The sequence below is a fragment of the Euprymna scolopes genome, chromosome 36, assembly GCF_053919585.1.
Source record: "Euprymna scolopes isolate OS-2025 chromosome 36, ASM5391958v1, whole genome shotgun sequence".
Classification (NCBI taxonomy): domain Eukaryota; kingdom Metazoa; phylum Mollusca; class Cephalopoda; order Sepiida; family Sepiolidae; genus Euprymna; species Euprymna scolopes.
In genome coordinates this window covers 18,519,882-18,539,819 of record NC_136517.1, presented here as the reverse complement: position 1 = coordinate 18,539,819, position 19,938 = coordinate 18,519,882, and the positions used below count along the sequence as shown (strand labels likewise).

Sequence of the window (19,938 nt, the reverse complement as noted above, 5' to 3'; positions counted from 1 at the left end):
ACATTTTTGCTTTTATATATATAGATTTTTCTGTACAAGAATAATAAAAAAAAGCATATCCTAGGTATGGACGTCATATAAACTGATTATTTATTGACATATCCACCATTTTTAAAATAACTTTTGTCCCTAAGGAAGTTAATTGTTTGATCTTAAAAGGAGTTATGCCTCTAGCAACATCAACTATACTCTTCCATAAGGCATCCTTTGAAGTAAATTGCCCTCCTCCCTTATAAACTCCTTTTTTTAATATTGACCAGAGATATTCAATGGGGTTAAGGTCTGGACATGAGAGTTTCTCCAACGAATCCCATAGATTCTAAGCAGAATGGGATGGTACATTGTGATGCATAAAAATCATCTGAAAGCGACGTGACAATGGTAGCTCATCTAGTCATGTTGACAAATCATTATCCAAGAAGGCTGTGTATGCATTGCTTTACACCTTCTGGCACTCAGAATGGTCCAACAAACTTATCCCCAATGATTTCTGCCCAAAACATGTTGCCTCCACCTCCTTGTTGGCGATGAACTTTTTAACAAGTCAGAGTTCTGTTCGGATTTCAAACTTTGGTCCATCTATCTGGACTGTCAAGAGTAGCATATGTTGGAAATCCATTTTCATGTAATTCTGTGCCCAAGCCATTCGTTTTTTCCTATGTTGTTTGCTCAATGGAGGCATTCAACGCATTGTATTGGCCATGCCGGGATCTTGGAGTGATTCCAGCTTTTGCAAAACGAAAGCACTGGTGCTGTTTGTGTTTCAGTTGACTTCCCTACGAATTTTCCGAATATCACGATCTAAAAGGTTTCTCCTGGTGCCCTTATTTTTCTGGATTTGGTGTTCGTGTTCTTCAAGAATGACGCTAAGGTTTTTGGATCCCTTTCCAGCTTCGTGGCTAAATTTTTGATGGAAAATCTTTCTGCGAGTCCAGCAACTATCTTTGCTTTTCAATAAACTTTAATCGCCTGTTTTTTTGTCATTTTAAGAGTTCTGCAATAAAGCGATGGACAGTAAAATTTCCTTGATAATAAAATGCCATAACTTCGTGAATATAGCATGAATTTGAATAAAATTTTGGGATAAACTAACCTTAATACAGCCCTTCGATGGTACAATTTTCATTTTTTTTAACGTATATTTAATGAAATAGATATTTTACTAATCTGCAATAAAGCGATTGACACAGTTTATATGGTAATTGCTCTAAGCAAGGCATAAAGCCACTTGATGTAAGAAGCTAAAAAAATACCGCTTCAATGTCAAAAACTATCTAATGATAAATAATGTTGTAGAAATCGATTCTGACCCAGAAAACAGCAATTCTTCTCCGTTTGTCAGAAACATTGCTCATGCAATGTGAGGACTAAAGGGCAAAATAAACAAAGTCAGAGTTATGAGGCGAAAGTGAACTCAGAGTCCACTTTCTACTTTCATACCTATGATTTTAATTGGATTTCTCAACTTACAATATTTATTTGAATAAAAATTGAATAAACAAAAAACAAATTTTCATTCTTTTTTAATTAAAGAATGAACACATCGTTTTAAATTTAATTTAATTAAAATTTTATGAGCACCTCGAATTTAACTTGATAACAAAATCTTCTTTTCTTTTTTGCTTAGAATTTTTGTATTTTTTTTATTATCATTTGGGAAACGTTCACCAATTTTCTGTATGCATCCGGTTTGATGTTTATGGTTTCGTCTGTTACAGCTTCTCAATTTTCAAAGTAATTCCGTTTTTGGCTGTCAAAAATAGATTTTTCCCAAACTCGATTGGATACTGTAATACAAAAAAGAGAAATATACAAATTTGTCTTTATTTTTGTCTATAAAAAAAAAAGAGCATAATGACAACAGAATTAATTATTTACATCTCCTTAAATTATTTTCTTTAGTTTTTTTGGTTGTGATATTATGACAGTCTCCTCAAGAGTACATCAGGAAGTAACTCATAAAATAAAAGGAAAAGTTGTTGGAAGTAAATGACAAGGCACATAAAGGCAGTCAGAAATGAGATTGACCGTCAAATAAAAGTGTCCGAGAGGGTCATTTTCCGCTTATCATTCAATCTTAGACAAAAAATCAGACATAGGATTTTCGAATTTTGAGTCTATAAACTTAGGAGTCAGAGTTAGTTTTGGACGATGTCAAAACATCTTTATTTCATTACCCACACAGCAGCAGCCATATAGTGCAATGGTAAGACGCCTTGACTGTCATTTGGAAGGTCGGGTTTCGATCCTGGCTTGAAGCAGTTGCCTGTCTAGCCACACTGATGAGCTATTAAACAGCGAAACAGTACTGTATGTGGATGACTATATATATATATATATATATATATATATATATATTGATTTGATTGATAATTAAATACAGTGTTTATTTGTCGAATATACGATTTAAATGTCTTACCTCGGTTTTTTCACAAGGTACAAATTTGAACTTGCGTAGAATTTGTGTCATGGACATTTTCATATTTGCCTGAGCCAATTTCATCGCAATGCAAATACGAGGTCCTCCGCCATATGGAAGGTAAGTGAATGGAACGTGCTTCTTCTGTCCCTCGGGGGAAAACCTGTAACAGTTTCAAAAAGACAAAACAAAAACTGAATAACAATCGGTATAAGAATGTGCTTGTTCATTATCATCTGTTGCTCCAGATCTGGAATCTTACATTCAGACAGATGCAAAGAGAAATTAAACGTTAATGCACAATAGTGATTTACTTTGAAATTCAAAATCTCTGGATGAATGTGTAAATGTGACGTCATATCAAATAGAATAATTTTGTCACTGATAATGTCATTCAATTTGAGTGACATGGTGGGATATCATGCCATTTAGAAATTAGGGATATTATTCTATGAATTTTGGATGCTGACAACTTCCCCTTCATTTAAAAATCCATCGGCCTGGACAAGGGTGATGGGATGAGACCAGACAGAATTATAATATTCCTCTTTCTATATTTTATAATTTTACAAGAATAAAAAAAATGTGATTTGAGTGCTGAGTGCTCAAATGACATTTTTTTTAATTCACCACTTTATTTTTTTTCACCATTCGGTGATTATGCTATGGTGGTTCAGTGGTTAAAGACACAGCCTGATGATTTGAGTGTTCCAAGATCAAATCCAGTTTGTTCCACAGAAACACTTTCACTTAGGATGTTGCAACCTTCCTATGGTTCCTCCATAAGTATTTGATGTCTTTCTAGAAAGAATTCTAACTAAAAAGGTACCAGGTAAACGAATTAGCCAGGGATCAACTTGCCTGGCATAACAAGCAGAGAGCTCAAGACCTCTAACATGGAAGAGTGGTGGCCATTGTCTGGGAAAATAGAGTATGTCAGCTATGCATGGGATTTTTTGCTGGACATGACATGAACCTTATACTGCTAACCATAATAATGATTTGTGTGAGGGAAAGTTGCATTGGATTGGCCGATTCTGGTACTCCTTTTATTTTTAACATAGGAATCACCGCTTATCAGGGCCCAGAGGGCACTCGAGGATAAGGGTTATTGAGTATAAAGTAATCAATGGGATAATATCGTAGTAATCGCTCGTAATGGAAATTTGGTAAATTGGATTACTTAAGGGGGCGGTTGATCAAGAATTTGTTTATGTTGGACTTGAATACAACCAAGTTGTAGTCAGCTGGGAAGCAGGCAAATGGAAGAGAGTTCCACTGGCTTGCAGTTCTTGGAAAGAAGCTTTGTTCATGGAATCTACGTTTTGATTTAGGCACAGATATTAAAGAGTGGGGAAAATTATTGACAGTGGTTTCAGCTAGACGTGACAAAAGCAGAATGTTGATATTATTACCATCAGAGGTGAAATGTGGAATTAGATTTGTTAGTCTTCGATTGACGAGTGAAAGGCAATTATGGTTGAGGTCCTAGTAATGATGGAAAACCATCTTGGTTGGACTTGATTAGGATTTACATAATAAAAACGTTTAATGAAGTAAATAGTTGCAGCATGGTTCTTGGCTTGAATTGTTTATAGAAGACTAGCCTGGGTGCCCGGCATTGCCCAGGTGTTTGGAGGTTTTCATTGAGAAAAAAAAATTGTAGTAGGTAGGCAGGCTCAAACCTGTACAGCGGAGGAGGAAAAGAATGTGAAAATAAAAAGTGATGGCTTTGCTGTTGTATCCATCGCCAAAACCGGAAGTGGCGAAGATTTAAATTAAGGTTAGTCAATTGAAAAATGGCGATAACTTTCGAAAATATTGGTGAAAAAAGCGACCCCTCCCTGTAGAAAAGTTCCTAGTTGAGGGTGAAAGAATTAATATTCTTGGCTAATTTTTTGATATTTGTCGTCCAAAGGGTCGAGCTTCAAAACGATACAGATTTCGTGAAAATCAGTCACCTCTGTCGAAAGATTTAGACATACGTACATATGTACATGCATTAAAACAGACAAGTAAGATTTATATTATAGACTAGCGGGGGTACCCAGAATTGCCCGGGTGTTTGGAGATGTGTGCTGCGCCGAAAAATAATAGTAGGGAGGCAGGCTCGAACCCGTGATGCAAAGGCGGAAAAGAAAGTGGAAGAAAATGACGCGACAGGAAGTGAAAAGCATTCAAATTTAGCGATGACAATCAAAAAGTTGACTTGCAGAAATGAATAATTAAGTGAATGAGTTCACACAGATGCAGAAATGAACGCCTGGCTTAAGTTAAGAATCACGCACTTAACTCTGGCTGTAGGCCAGTTTCTGCCAGATCTGTTCCCGATGTTGGGGAAAACCAGCTCCCCCCTAAAACGGAGAGCTCTGGCAGCGTCCAAATGAATAACAATTGTCTGATATGAAGGGTTTCCCCCACATTGATCGAAGCTAATTGCAGGAAAACCAGGCGCTGCTGTTTGCTTTGATTAGTTTCGCTTTTATACGAAAAAGACAAACAAACATTGGAAAGAACAACATGGAGGAAATTTTTTAAAAGTCAATCAAAATAAAGACAGACACGACGTCCATTTGCAAATCGAAGATATTATCCTCTAGGTTCTCCATAATAGTAACCATGGACATGCAAAAACGTGCACGCCCATATTGCCTTTTATATAATAGACTAGAGGGGGTACTCAGCATTGCCCGGGTGTTTGGAGGTGTGTGTGGGGGGAAGGGGGTAAGTCAAAACAAAATGGAAAATAAAGAATAAGTGAACGTAATAACCCTGTTTAAATATTAAAAAAAACAAAAAAACAAACATGATGCAAAATAAAGAATAAGCGAACGATGTTAAAACTTATTAAAAAAATATGAAAAACAAAAACAAAAAAAAACAGCAAACGTGATGGAAAAATAATTAACGAACGGAAAAAAAAATGGTATAAATAATCCTGTTTCAATATTAAAACTTTAAAAATCGAAAAAAAAAGTCTTACATCTCGGCTCGAATGTGCAATCTTAAGATAACAACGCTGTTACTTAACTGACTGAGCTATGATCGCGTCAGTGAAATTAGCTCTGTTTTTTATATATTTAAACTAATTCAAGAAAGAACGTTTTTTGTGTATGCGTGTATGGTTAAATTGTCATGAAAGAACGACTTTTTGCTACCCCTCCCTGGTCGTCTGTTTGGAAATGTACCATGACTTACACTGACAAATAAAAATGTTATAAGTAACGGATGAGAAAATAGACAAGTTGGCCTCGGTTTCAATTTCATGTTATTCTCAATAACTAAATTATATACTAGTGGATCTATCCATTCAACAGATAATGTGCGGTAACATTTTTGGACATGTGCCAAGACCCACACTGACAAGAAGGACTTGAGAGGAAGTAGGGATAAATAAAGACTTGGTCAGAGATGTGGCGATTTAGATGTCAATTTGTGAAATGAGGGAGATGGACAAAAATGATTTTTGTGAATGAAAGCGAGAAAAACATTGTTAACAATGAAAAAAACCTGAGTTATGTTCACTATGGGTTGAGGCGTTAATTATCCTGAATTATAAAATCAATAAGGTTGTAAGGAGACAATCCAATTCTATCTGTCATTTGTTTGATTCAAAGTTTCTCCCCAGGTTGTGGAGATATCATGCCTTAATTTTGAGGGATTTAAAAATAACTTAATGAAATAATTAACTGTCCTGATCAGGCGCTTCCTAGGATTATTCAACCTAATGTATACTTTATTTTACAAATAACCAGCAGTGCGTAGGTGGGGGAGGGTTTTTTTTTTTTTGGCCCCTAAAAGTGAGTGGTTTAGTAGCATGACACTCAAATTGCAGTTTTACAAAACAATATAAAAATGTCGCTAATGCATATGCAGAAGGCGATTTATGTAACTAGATGTCAAACTATTCAAAATGACTGAATTATGTTCAGATACATTTGTAGCACTATGGGATGCGGTTTTAATTGTACTGAATTAGAAAATTAATTAGAATGTAAAGAAGACAATCCATTTCATGCTTTCATTTGTTTGATGCAAAGTTATCCCCAAGTTGTGGAATTATTCACATATAGCTTAGATATGGGTAGAATATGAGTTGGAACAGATACATTGAGAGCATTGCCAAGGCTGCTGTGAAGAAGGTGGGCTCTCTCTACCACGCTAGAAAACTACTTATGCCTGAAAGTATCCTGTACCTCTATAAGGCCACCATTCGCCCATGTATGGAGTACTGTTGTCACATTTGGGCTGATGCATCTGCTACTTGTCTCTCACTCCTGGACAGGGTTTAAAAGAGAGTCGCCAACCTGATAGGTCCTGAACTGTCATCTAGGCTTCAGCCTCTGTCCCATCGATGAGATGTTGCATCCCTCTACCTGTTTTACAAGTATTTTAATGGTGAATGCTCTGACGAACAAGCATTTCTACCCGCTCAACGTAAATACCCCCAACAAACCTGACAAGTAGCTAACTCCAACCCCAACACAGTAGAGATCCCTAGGTGTAAGAAAGCCTTCTACTCCAATAGTTTTTTCTTCAGAACTGCTAGACTTTGAAACTACCTTCTGGGATTCTGCTTTCCCAACTGTATTGAAATGCAGAAGTTCAAATGTAATGTGAACAGACATCTTGCTGCCCATCTCCCTTCATAATATCCCAGGAACCTATGTGGGGAAAATTGAATAAAAAAAATTTTTTAATTACCTCTCAGGGTCAAATTTCTCTGGTTCAGGCCAATACTCTGGATTATGGTGAAGGGCATAGACAGGAATCATTACTTCTGTATGCTTTGGAATATTCCAATTCTTTATTGTAATGTCTTTGCTGCTTTCTCTTGTAATCCTGAAAGAAAAGAGCAAAATTAATTATTGAACCCTGGCAGGGAGAGAGCAGTATGGTTAGATTTCGGCTAATCGGGTAGATGTAGGTCGACCCCTACAATTATTCAAATCCGACAGAGACGAAGCCGCATGTAAGAGTCCGTTAACAAAAATTTTGCAGCTTGAGACGTCATAATTAGGCATGGGGGAGTGACGGCGACCCAAATAGCAAATGACTATTGAGCGACGTGTTTCCACCGCCCTATGATCTGCATCTTTATGAGTTCCAGTTTCGATTCTGATGTCAACGATCTTTGAGAACCATCTTTACTTATGATTAACTTTTGAGTTAATAAAGGTTTTCATCTTCATCATCATCAAGTAAAGTCCAGATCATGGTGAGTCGTATCACTAGAAATAATATCATTAAACATTAAAATAAATTAATAAAACAAATACATATTAATATCCCATTATAATCAATAGGAATGCCACCACAATATTAATATTATTTAACACATAATTGATTGCCCTGTATGGTGTCTGTGTGGGAAACAAGGCGATCCCCAAAATGAACTCATCTTGAATAGGAATTGTTAAATCTTATCATAAGGAGGATGATTTGAAACACGGTCACAATAAGCAGATAAATATTTATTCTGGTCCTTGTAGACTAGATGCACAGGAAAGGCTTCAGAGTCTATTCTATTCTACTATTCAAGTATAGGATATATGGAGACCGACCTTTACAACTGCTTACGAAACATGAAGCCAAAAAAGACATTATTATATCAATATGAACATTGTGCATACTGTATATTACTTCTTCAAATTTTAGTGTCCGTGGTGATAGTGGGAGTACATGTGATGTAAGGGATTAAAAACTCCTCAGCCCTCCTCTAAATATGACTAAAAATAAAATATTAGTCAAGTTTAAATATAAAAACCAATGAAATTAATTGAATATCAATTTTATTTGACATGAGTGACTGACAAAAGAGTTTTATTTTATGTATGCTTGTTTGAGAAAGCTGTTAATGTCAATCAAATAGGGGGAAAATCTTCTTCACTTTAAGAAAAATAAAAACGATTTTTGCATATATATTCTAGTTGACTTTGCTGACTTTGCAAAGTTCGCTACTTGAAATACTTAAAAGATTAATTAAAAATAAACATTTCATTAAGAATTTTGTTCTGAATACGAAACCAAATATTTCATATTTATTCGTATAGATAAACATTGATATTTTGGTTATGTTGTTGAAAATATAGAAAGTTTATTTTAAAATATCGGTATTAAAAGATCATACAAATTTCTCATTTTTTAGTGACACTATGCCACAAGAAAGGAAAAAGAACAAAACAAACAACAATATTTATACGCCTGAAGAAAACATTATATAACTGAAACTAATTTGCTTTGAAATAAATAAATAAAAACTTCAGCCGTCCTCGTTTTTTTATTTTTAATTACATTTTCACCCCAAACAAGGCACATTGCCACTTTGGTGTAGGGAGCTTCTATCAGGGGCAGGAACTACTGGGGCACTATGTTGGAATTTGGGCAGCAAGATGTCGGTTCATGTTACACTTGAACTTCTGCATGTCAGTACAGTTGGGAAAGCAGGGACATGGAATGAAATTCCAGAGTCTAGCGCTTCTGGGGAAGAAACTACTGGAGTAGAAAGATCTTTTACATCTAGGGATCTCTACTGCATGGGGGTGGGATTTAGTTGCCTGTCAGGTTTTTCAAGGGTGTCTACATCGTGTCTGCAGTTCGTCAGAGCATTCACCATTAAAATACTTGTAGAACAGACAGAGGTATGCAACGTTTCGTCAATGGGACAGAGGCTGAAGCTTAGATGCCAGTTCAGGGCCTATCAGATTGGCGACTCTCTTTTGAACCTTGTCTAGGAGCGAGAGACTAGCAGCAGATGCACCAGCCCAAATGTAACAGTAATACTCCATACATGGGCGAATGGTGGCCTAATAGAGGTACAGGATACTTTCAGGTGTCAGCAGTTTTCTAGCACAGTAGAGAGAGCCTACCTTCTTCGCCTCGGCCCTGGCAATGTTTTCAATGTAATTGTTCCAACTCATGTTTCCTGTGAACATTAGGCCAAGCAGTTTTAAAGATGTACTCTCAGATAGGGAGTCACTGACCAGTGCTATTGGCGGCAGGGAAGGTTTCTTGTAATTATTGAAAGAAACCAGTTTAGTCTTGGCAGCATTGAATGTGACCATCCATTTTTGTCCCCATTCCACTACAGATTTGAGGTCATCCTCTGGTGTTTTTGTCATTTCTTTAGTTATGTGTTCATTTGTTTTTCTGTCATGCCTGTTATAGAGTGTGGTGTCATCAGCATATATACCCATCTCAGAGGCAGTTTTGTTGGGGAGGTCGTTAATAAATATTAGGAATAATAGAGGTTCAAGGATAGACCCCTGAGGCACTCCTGCATTTATATCATATTGTTTAGATGTACGACCATCGAGGACAACCTGGATTTTTCTCTTATCTAAGAAGGATTTAATTATGTTAAGTATTCTACCAGTGATACCGTATGATCTAATTTTCCTGAGGAGACCGTCATGCCATACCCAGTACAAAAGCCTTAGATATATCTAGAACTACTGCTCTACCCTCCCCTGCTTTGTCCAGTGAATGGTATATACGTTCAGAGATTGCAGTGAGGATGGCTGCGGTGGAACGGGCTTGTCTAAATCCATATTGTTTGTCAGTCAGAAGTTTAGCATCTATAAGGTGACGGACTAGAGCCTGGTTAATTAAGGTCTCAAATATTTTGGCGAAAAGTGGGAGGAGGCTGTGGGGTGATAATTTGATGGGTCAGTTCTTTCGCCAGAATTCTTGAATACTGTTACCACAGAAGCAGTTTTCCAACAGATTAGAAAGCATGATTCAATAAGGCATTTTTTGTAGAGTGTGGAGAGAACTGGAGCTACTTCGGCTGAGCGCTTTTTTAATAACACAGCTGGGATGAGATCAGGTCCACATGCTTTTGAAGTGTCAAGGTTTTTTATGATAGCATGCACTTGAGCAGGGGTGATTTTTAGATCGTCTAGCGTGGCGTCTGTTTGCAAAGGAAAGTCAGGCAGGAGTCAGAAAGTTGGAAAGGTCCAGTGTGGAGTTTGAGGCAAACCCGCTGGCAAGCATATTAGCCTTGTTGGTTGCTGAGCAAACAACCTCATGATTGTTGGTTAGTGGGGGAATTTTTGATTGCCCATTATTTACTACACTGTTGTAGATTTTCCAGAAGTCACGAGTTCCTTGTTTTTGTGCTTTGATGCGTTTTTTAGTGGTTTCAGTAAATTCTCTTTTAGCTGTCGCTATTTCTTTCTTAACGTTACTTCTAGCTTCTATATACTTCTGTCTATTTGAACTGGACTTATGCGCAAGTAGAAGTAAACCATTGGGGAGAGTGGGGCTTGCTATAAAATTTCCGCATGGGAACATGTGCTTCAATTGCTGTTTTGAATCATTCAGTGGTCTCATTTGCGCACTGTTCAGCAGGAAGAGAAAAAATATTTCCCCATGGGGCATCTCTGATAAGATCTCTGATGGCTTCCCAGTCAGCCTTTTTATAATATCTTGTTGTTTTGAGCACTGGCTCTTCAGTTTTGGGTCTAGAGTTTAGGGCGATTTCGACCATTATCAGTGCATGATCAGCATTCCCAAGTGGGCTGTCAGCATTTGTTATACAATACTCGGGAACTGTGGTCAGAAGCAGATCTAGAAGTGATGCGTGTTGTTCTTGCTGGTCAGGGAAACGGGTTGGAAACGTAACCATTTGTGATAGGGAGTGAGATATAACGAAGCTATATGTTGTGCTGCCCGCTGCATCTGTGTGAGTAGAGAATCCAAGCCAGTTTTTGTGGTGAACATTAAAGTCACCAAATACATGTACTTGTGCGCTAGTGTTGAGGGAGAGTGCTGTGTCTATGCTGTCAGAGACTTTGTTTATTATGGTGCAGTCCTGGGTCTAAATATGGCAAAAAAAAAAAAAGGTTTAAATATAGATAAACATTGACATATTGGTAACTTTAAAACGAATTTTTTTAGCTTTCAAATGTGACCGTAAAAAAAGGAAAAGAAAAACGAAATTAATTTGCTTATTCACTTGCAATTTAGAAATAGATCAAACTTGGTGAAAATATAGACAGGAAGATTTTAAAAGAAAATGCTAAATATTTGTCCAAGAAAGAAAACAATCTTGTGAAGCAAAATCATTTCTTATATTAAAATCAATAAATTGAATAAACAAAAATCAATAACAAAATAATAGTTAATTAGAGATTGCTTCGCATATTTTCTCCCAGCATTTGTTCAATTTTTTCTTAAGGTTCAATTTTATGTACAAGGAGTAGAGCAGGCTTCACTCTCCAGGATTGACCACAAAGAATAATCAAAAGCATTAAGATCAGGTGATGAGGAAGATCATTATTCTTTGCTCATCCAGGATGGACAGTTGGCTCTACACCATTGCTGTGTTACATGGGCAGTGTGGCTTGTCGCACCATCTTGTTGGAGAGTCCAAACTTCATCACCGTACACAGAATTACATTATGGGGTCAGTGCACCTTCAAGAATGTCCTTCAATTTAATGTTCGTTGTTAATCTTGACCTCTTGAGGGAGAAAAACGAGTGGAGATTTCATGCTCTCAGAAATGCCTGGTCAGACCATCACTGATGCTGGTTTCTGCATTCTAAAAACCTTTCCTGCATTATCAACAAGGACTCTATCGTTTTGATGATTGTGGAATTGTTAAAGTGAGAATAATTTTTCATTAGTGAAGATGATGTTATTGAGCCCTCTCTGATACGGTTTGACAAGAGTTGACTTCTAATGAGTCTCTTCGCAATTGTGGGTGCAGAGAGAAGCTGTCACGTTTGGACCTCATAGTGCAACATCTGTAGATCACTTTGACATATTCTTTGCATAGTCTTTGGTAATGTTTGTGATTCCTTGGCCATTTGTCTCACGGATAATATTGGATTTCTTGTGATTTTTCCCCTAAGATTTTAATGAGTTTAGGTGTTCTGGAGGTGCGGGGACAGCCTGATCTTTGTCTATCTTTGATCAACAAAGTGGAAGGATTGCCAGAACCGCTGCGAAAAAGGTAGGTTCTCCCTACCATGCTAGAAAGCTACTAATGCCGAAACTATCCTGTACCTCTATAAGGCCACCATTCGCCCATGTATGGCGTATTGTTGTCATATTTGGGCTGGTGCATCTGCTACTAGTCTCTCACTTCTAGACAAGGTTCAAAAGAGAGTCGCCAACCTGATAGGTCATGAACTGTCATCCAAGCTTCAGCCTCTGTCCCATCGACGAAATGTTGCATCCATCTGCCTGTTCTACAAGTACTTTAACGGTAAATGCTCTGACGAACTACAAGCACTTGTACCTCCTCTATGTAAATACCTCCGACACACTCAGCAAGCAGTAAAATCCCACCCCTTCACAGTAGAGATCCCTAGATGTAAGAGAGCCTTCTACTCCAGTAGTTTCTTCCCCAGAACTGCTAGACTTTGGAATTCCCTTACAGGTTCCTGCTTCCCCAACTGTACTGACATGCAGAAGTTCAAGTATAGCGTGAACCGACGTCTTGCTGCCCAACTCCCCACATAGTACCCCTTTAGCTTATGTCCCTAATAGTAGCCCCTACATCAAAGTGGCAATGTGCCTTGTTTGGGGTGAAAACATTCCGTCTATTTCTCTAGCATCAATATTTCTGATGCTGCCCTATGACAAATCTTCATTTCAATTCAACAGACATTGTTAAAAGTTATTATGCTTTGTTTCTGAAAAATAGGAATTCATATATTACATTATTATACAATGGCAATAACATAGTAAATTTATTTTAATACTAGCATTTTAGCCCGGCGTTGCCCGGATGTTTTGAGGTATATGTTGAGCAAAAAAAAAAAAAAAAAACGGTCAATTTTTTTAACTTTGACCCCTATTATAACCCCTTAACATTTATTGTTTTGGGTTCAAATCCAGTTATTAAGTTAGATCCAGTTCCAAGGAACCTATATCTAAAATTTCAAGTGTTTATACCCAAAATTGGCGGAGGAGTTTGGTAGAATTCTCAAAGGTCAAATTAGAATTCTCAAAGGTCAAATTTGACCCCTTACAAAGATTGTTCCAAATCTCAGTACCCTGTATATCAAATTTCGAGTCTGTAGACTGAAAATTGACAGAGTCATTGCGTAGGAAAATGTACACACACACACACACACTCATACACACACACACACACACACAGACGTTCACTTTTATATATGCATAATAGATTATCATAAAAAATAGTTCTAAAATGTTGTAACAGGACTTATGCTCCACCCTGTATATGTGCACTGTTTTGGTTTCTAAAACTTAAAAATTCAAATAATAGATAATAAAATTCCCCTTTTTAAAACCAATATGCATTTCAGTTAACCTTGTGACAAATATTGCATATACATATGCGCATCATATAAAAAAAAAAGATGGTGCATCTACTGTGTAAAGTGAAATTAACTTGAAATAAGACATTTAGGCTTTTATTGTTAGTGTGAAAATTATTGTTAGTGTGAAAAATGGGACCAACGTTCATATTCATTTAGGTTCATAAATCTTACCTGCTTGCTGGCGGATATTTCCTTAAGGTTTCCGAAATACACTGATCAAGGTAGGTCAGTTTTTGGATATTTTCAAAATCAGCAGGTTCCTAAAAAATGAACAACGGACATTCTGATATGAAAAGCTCCCCAAGGAGTCTTGGAGGAAATACAAAGGATGAAAGGTGTGATAAATATAGTCTAACAAGAAATGTAATATAGTGATCAATACACTTACCATAATTGACTCTCTCTCTCTCTCTCTCTCTCTCTCTCTCTCTCTCTCTCTCTCTCTCTCTCTCTCTCCATCTCGTTTTCTCTTTCTTCTTTCTATGTCTTGATTCAGTTTACCGAGTGCAGTTTTTCAGGTGTTGCACACGAATCTTTGTAAAAGTGAGGATGTTTTCTGGAGAAGTGTGTCTACCGTAACACTAATGTGAAATTTAAAGGGACATCCTTCCTCTCAATAATCTTTTGAGGGATTGTGGCTCTGATGTTGGGAACCTTTAAAATTGCATTCTTGTAGAGCAGGACAAACATCCAAGTTTTCGAGAGCCCCCCCTCTCCCCCCCCACAAGATCCTATCACAATCACTGCTTATTATTATTACATAAATAACATATCAACATTAAAAACAATAGTCGAATGAGGAAAAATATAAACAATTCTGTTGTTTTATAAGAAAAGTAAAATATTACGTACATCTCCTAACACGTCTTTGATTTCGTCTTGTACCTTTTTCTGAATATCAGGATTTAAAGCCAGACTGTGGGCCATAAATGATAATGTGTAAGCTACTGATTCGTAACCAATCAAAAAGAAATTTACACATTGGGCAACAATTTCTTCATCAGTAAATTCTGTAAAAAACAAAAAAGACAATGCATTTGTAGTATTTGTAATACAATAGCAGCTTACCCAAATAGCAATTAAAAATGTTAGTAGATGTTGGTAGGTTGGCTAGTGGATATATTTGATAACACATATTAACAATTCTGCATGCCCAATCTTATTGGCAGATGGCCATTACACTGCTCGTCACAACAAAGTATGTAAGTATCTCCATTGGAAGATCTGTGGAGAGATGCAACTTGACAGATCGCCGAACATCTGGGAACATGAACCTCCACCGACAACATCAAACTGAAAAGTAACCGTGTTCTATGACAAAGACATACAGGCGGGCAGATACATAAAAGACAAGACCATCAAACCAGATATTGTTATATGGAACAAGCCTGAAAGTACTGCACTCATTGTCGATGTCACAGTCTCCAATGATTTTGGTCTTAACAGAGTTGAACGGGAAAAGATAATAAAATATCAGCACTTAAAGAAATGATCTAAAAACGACATGGTCTCTGAAAGAAATAAACATTGTACCTGTTGTGATAGGGGCAACTGGCTTAATAAAAAAAGAATCTTCAGAAATAATTAGAAACAGACCCTGGAAGACCAAGCTGTAACAAAATACAAATAGTAGCCATAAAGGTAACAGTATCTATTCTTAAAAGGGGCCTCGAATATAAATTTAAATCATAACAGAATCAAGTGTTAGCTCCAGGAGGGAGCCCATTGATATCTTAAAACTTACTGAAGTAAAATAAAAATAAAAAAAGTGATGGTCAGTAAAATTCATTTTTCTGTCTATATTTCGATTACATTTTTTGAAGGAAAATACCAACGATGAAATATGTAATTAATTTGGGCTAACGATAACTATGATATAGTAAGCAATGTACTTACCATACTTGACTCTCTCTCTCTCTCTCTCTCTCTCTCTCTCTCTCTCTTAACCTCTCTTCTGTTTATGTTCCAGCCACAACTTGTAGAAGAATGGGCAGAATTAGTTAATTGTAGCATGGAGAATAGTTTGGAAAAAAAAAACTTCCATTCTCTAAAAGTGGTCTGTGTTGCACATTATTAAATTTTTGAGGAAGTGGAAGATTATACAACAGATTTTAGTTACGCACTCATGGGTATTACACGATTGGCTCTAAAATTGTAAAGACTCTGAAGATTTTGAAGACATTTAATTTCATGATAATTATTATAGAAACCCCAAGTAACCATTGAAAAAAAAAAAAAAAAAAAAAGATAAAAATCGAATAAGAAAGCGATTAAAACAAAATGATGAATTTACTTCTTTTTAAAATTGCTGTTTTCTGATTTGTATTTACTGGTTTTGTTCCAACAATGCCATTGATTTTTTCTGAAGAATTGGTTTCTTGCTGCGTATTGATCATCATTTGGAGCAAATCATTGTACTCCTAATAATTAAAAGAAAACATTTACTTTTATTAATGAAGAGAAATGATGGTCTTAAACAACCACACCATCACGATAAAAGTATTTTACTGTTTTTTTTTTTGTTTTTTTTTTTCAATAATACAAATTTTGGAATCGCTACTCTAAAAAAATTCATGGTACATTTTGATCACAAATAAATATTTTTATTTGTATTTAAAATCTTTATACTTGAATTAAATATATACAGGGGGTGTCTGATGTTTCAGAACATCACTTAGGTAAATATGTAGATTAGCGGTGTAAATTATTTGACAAACAAAAATATATAAAAACTATTTATTTATATATAAAACACATTATTAGACCCAAAGGCTGAAATATAACCAGGAAAATTCATTTTTATTATTTTTTACATGATTTTTTATTGACTAAATGTATGATATTCGAAGCCGCTGTATTGCTTTTAAAATTTGGCCTTTCTAAGGTTTGACAGATTGGATTTGGCCTTTTTTATGCTCTTTCATTACAAAAAATATGGCTGCCAAAAACAGTTCATGAAAAAGCGTAAAAAGGCCAAATTTGGCCTTAAAAAGCCACTCTGTCAAACTTTAGAAACGCCAAATTTTAAAAACAATATGGCGGCCTCGATTGTCATACATTCAGTTAAATAAAAAAATTGAAAAAATAATAAAAATAAAATTTTTCGGGTTATATTTCAGCCTTAGTGATGATGATTAATAATAATACTCACATTTTTATTGTTTTTTTTTCTGTCACTCAAAAGAAGCCAACAAAACTCAACAAAGAATTTCCTTTGCTTTAAGATGAATTTGAAAATATAGGAATATATAATTTTAACAAGAGGATAGCAAATATCTGAAAAAAAAGCAACAAAAAACAAAATAATATTATAAAAAATCTATTTCCTCCTCCTTCTCATCATCATCATCAAAAAGAAAAAGAAGTAAAAAATGTAAGGAAATGACCATACAATTTAGTCCTGCCTTTTCTGCGTTTTACTTCCTAACCAGTGCAGCTAAAAAGATTTTGCAGAATTTAATAATACTGCAAAGAACTGTGTAAAGTAATACTGAACACTCAAAAAAAGAAGATATCAAGAAGCAAAAAAAGAAGATATAACGAAGCAAAAAAAAGATATCCAGAAGCGAAAAAAAACAAGATATAAAGAAGCTAAAAAAAACAGAAGATATCAAGAAGCAAAAAAACAGAAGATATCAAGAATAAAAAAAAGGTATCAAGAAGCAAAAAAAAGAAAAGATATCAAGAAGCAAAAAAAAGAAAATATCAAGAAGCAAAAAACAAGATATCAAGAAGCAAAAAAAAAAAAGAAGATATAAAGAAGCAAAAAAAAACAAGATATCAAGAAGCAAAAAAAAACAAGATATCAAATAGCAAAAAAAGAAGATATTAAGAATCAAAAAAAGAAGATATCAAGAACCAAAAAAAGAAGATATCAAGAAGCAAAAAAGATATAAAGAAGCAAAAAAAAGATATCAAACAGCGAAAAAAAAGAAGATATCAAGAAGCAAAAAAAAAAGAAGATATTAAGAAGCAAAAAAAAGAAGATATAAAGAAGAAGAAAAAGAAGATATAAAGAAGCAAAAAAAAAGATATCAAGAAGCAAAAAAAGAGAAGATATCAAGAAGCAAAAAAAAAGATATCAAGAGGGGAAAAAAGAAGATATCAAGAAGCAAAAAAAGAAGATATAAAGCAGCAAAAAAAGATATCAAGAAGCAAAAAAAAGTAGATTCCAAGAAGCAAATAAAGACGATATCAAGAAGCAAAAAAAGAAGATATAAAGCAGCAAAAAAAAAAGATATAAAGAAGCAAAAATACAAGATATCAAAAAGCAAAAGAAAAGATTTCAAGAAGCAAAAAAAAAACAGAAGATATAATGAAGAAAAAAAAGATATCAAGAAGCAAAAAAAAAGAAGATATAAAGAAGCAAAAAAAAAGAAGGTATCAAGAAGCAAAAAAAAAACAGGAGATATCAAGATGCAAAAAAAAAGAAGATATCAAGAAGCAAAAAAAGAAGATATCAAGAAGCAAAAAAAAAAGATATTAAGAAGCAAAAAAAAGAAGATATCAAGAAGCAAAAAAACAAGATATCAAGAAGCAAAAAAAGAAGATATCAAGAAGCAAAAAAAAACACAAGATAACAAGTAGCAAAAAAAGAAGATATTAAGAATACACAAAAAAACAGAAGATATAAATGAGCAAAAAAAAGAAGATATCAAGAAGCAAAAAAAAAGATATCAAGATGCAAAAAAAATATCAAAAAGCAAAAAAAAGAAGATATCAACAAGCAAAAAACAAACAGGAGATATAAAAAAGCAAAAAAAAAAAAACAGGAGATATCAAGAAGCAAAAAGAAGAAGATATCAAGAAGCAAAAAAAAACAAGATATCAAAGAGCAAAAAAAGAAGAATATATCAAGAATAAAAAAAAAATATATCAAGAAGCAAAACAAAGAAGATATCAAGCAAAAAAACAGAAGATATCAAGAAGCAAAAAAAATATATCAAGAAGCAGAAAAAATATATCAAGAAGCAAATAAAAAGAATATATCAAGAAGCAAAAAAAAGAATATATCAAGAAGCAAAAAATAAACAAGATATCAAGTAGCAAAAAATATATCAAGAAGCAAAAAAAGAAGATATCAAGAAGCAGAAAAAAGCCATCAAGAAGCAAAAAAAGAAGATATTAAGAAGCAAAAAAAAAGAAGATATAAAGAAGAAAAAAAGATATCAAGAAGCAAAAAAAGATGCCAAAAAGCAAAAAAAAGATATCAAGAAGCAAAAAAAAGATATTAAGAAGCAAAAAGAAGAAGATATAGAGAAGCAAAAAAAAAAGATATCAAGAAGCAAAAAGAAGAATATATCAAGAAGCAAAAAAAAGGAATATATCAAGTAGCAAAAGAATAGAAGATATCAAGCAGAAACAAAGAAGCTATAAAGATAAAAAAAGAAGATATCAAGAAGCAAAAAAAAGATATCAAGGAGAAAAAGAAAGACGATATCAAGAAGCAAAAAAAAGAAGATATCAAGAAGCAAAAAAAAAACAGGAGATATCAAGAAGAACTAAAAAAAGAAGATATCAAGAAGCAAAAAAAAAACAAGATATCAAGAAGCAAAAAAAGAAGATATCAAGTAGAAAAAAAAATATCAAGGAGCAAAAAAAGAAGATATCAAGAAGCAAAAAAAAAATAAGATATAAAGAAACAAAAAAAGAAGATATCAAGAAACAAAAAAAGAAGATATCAAGAAGCAAAAAAAACAAGATATCAAGAAGCAAAAAAAGAAGATATCAAGCAAAAAAACAGAAGATATCAAGAAGCAAAAAAATATATCAAGAAGCAGAAAAAAAGATATCAAGAAGCAAAAAAAAAAGATATCAAGAAGCAAAAAAAACTCAAGATATCAAGTAGCAAAAAAGATATCAAGAAGTAAAAAAAAAGAAGATATAAAGCAGAATAAAATACATCAAGAAGCAAAAAAAGAAGATATCAAGAATCAAAAAAGAAGGTATAAAGAAGCAAAAAAAAACAAGATATCAGGAAGCAGAAAACAAGATATCAAGAAACAAAAAAAAAAGATATCAAGAAGCAAAAAAAAAAGATATCAAGAAGCAAAAAAAAAAAGATATCAGGAAGCAGAAAACAAGATATCAAGAAACAAAAAAAAGAAGATACCAAGAAGCAAAAAAGATACCAAGAAGCAAAAACAAGATATCAAAAAGCAAAAAAAAAAAAATATCAAGAAGCAAAAAAAGAAGATATCAAGAAGAAAAAAAACACAAGA

General features: G+C 34.4%; 1 protein-coding gene across 1 annotated transcript in view; it reads right to left on the bottom strand.

Annotated features, from left to right (window-relative positions):
• Nucleotides 1–1,507: 1,507 nt before the first annotated feature.
• LOC145260216 (lithocholate 6-beta-hydroxylase-like) overlaps nt 1,508–19,938 on the bottom strand; it is a 69,515-nt gene continuing 51,084 nt past the window's right edge. The window contains exons 8-14 of the mRNA XM_080118041.1: nt 16,869–16,993; nt 16,011–16,137; nt 14,570–14,727; nt 13,889–13,977; nt 7,124–7,261; nt 2,420–2,582; nt 1,508–1,787 (exon numbers count right to left, since the gene is read on the bottom strand). Of these exons, the coding sequence (XP_079974167.1) occupies nt 1,713–1,787; nt 2,420–2,582; nt 7,124–7,261; nt 13,889–13,977; nt 14,570–14,727; nt 16,011–16,137; nt 16,869–16,993 (875 nt within the window). The 3' untranslated portion in view covers nt 1,508–1,712. The remainder of the gene's footprint in view (nt 1,788–2,419; nt 2,583–7,123; nt 7,262–13,888; nt 13,978–14,569; nt 14,728–16,010; nt 16,138–16,868; nt 16,994–19,938) is intronic.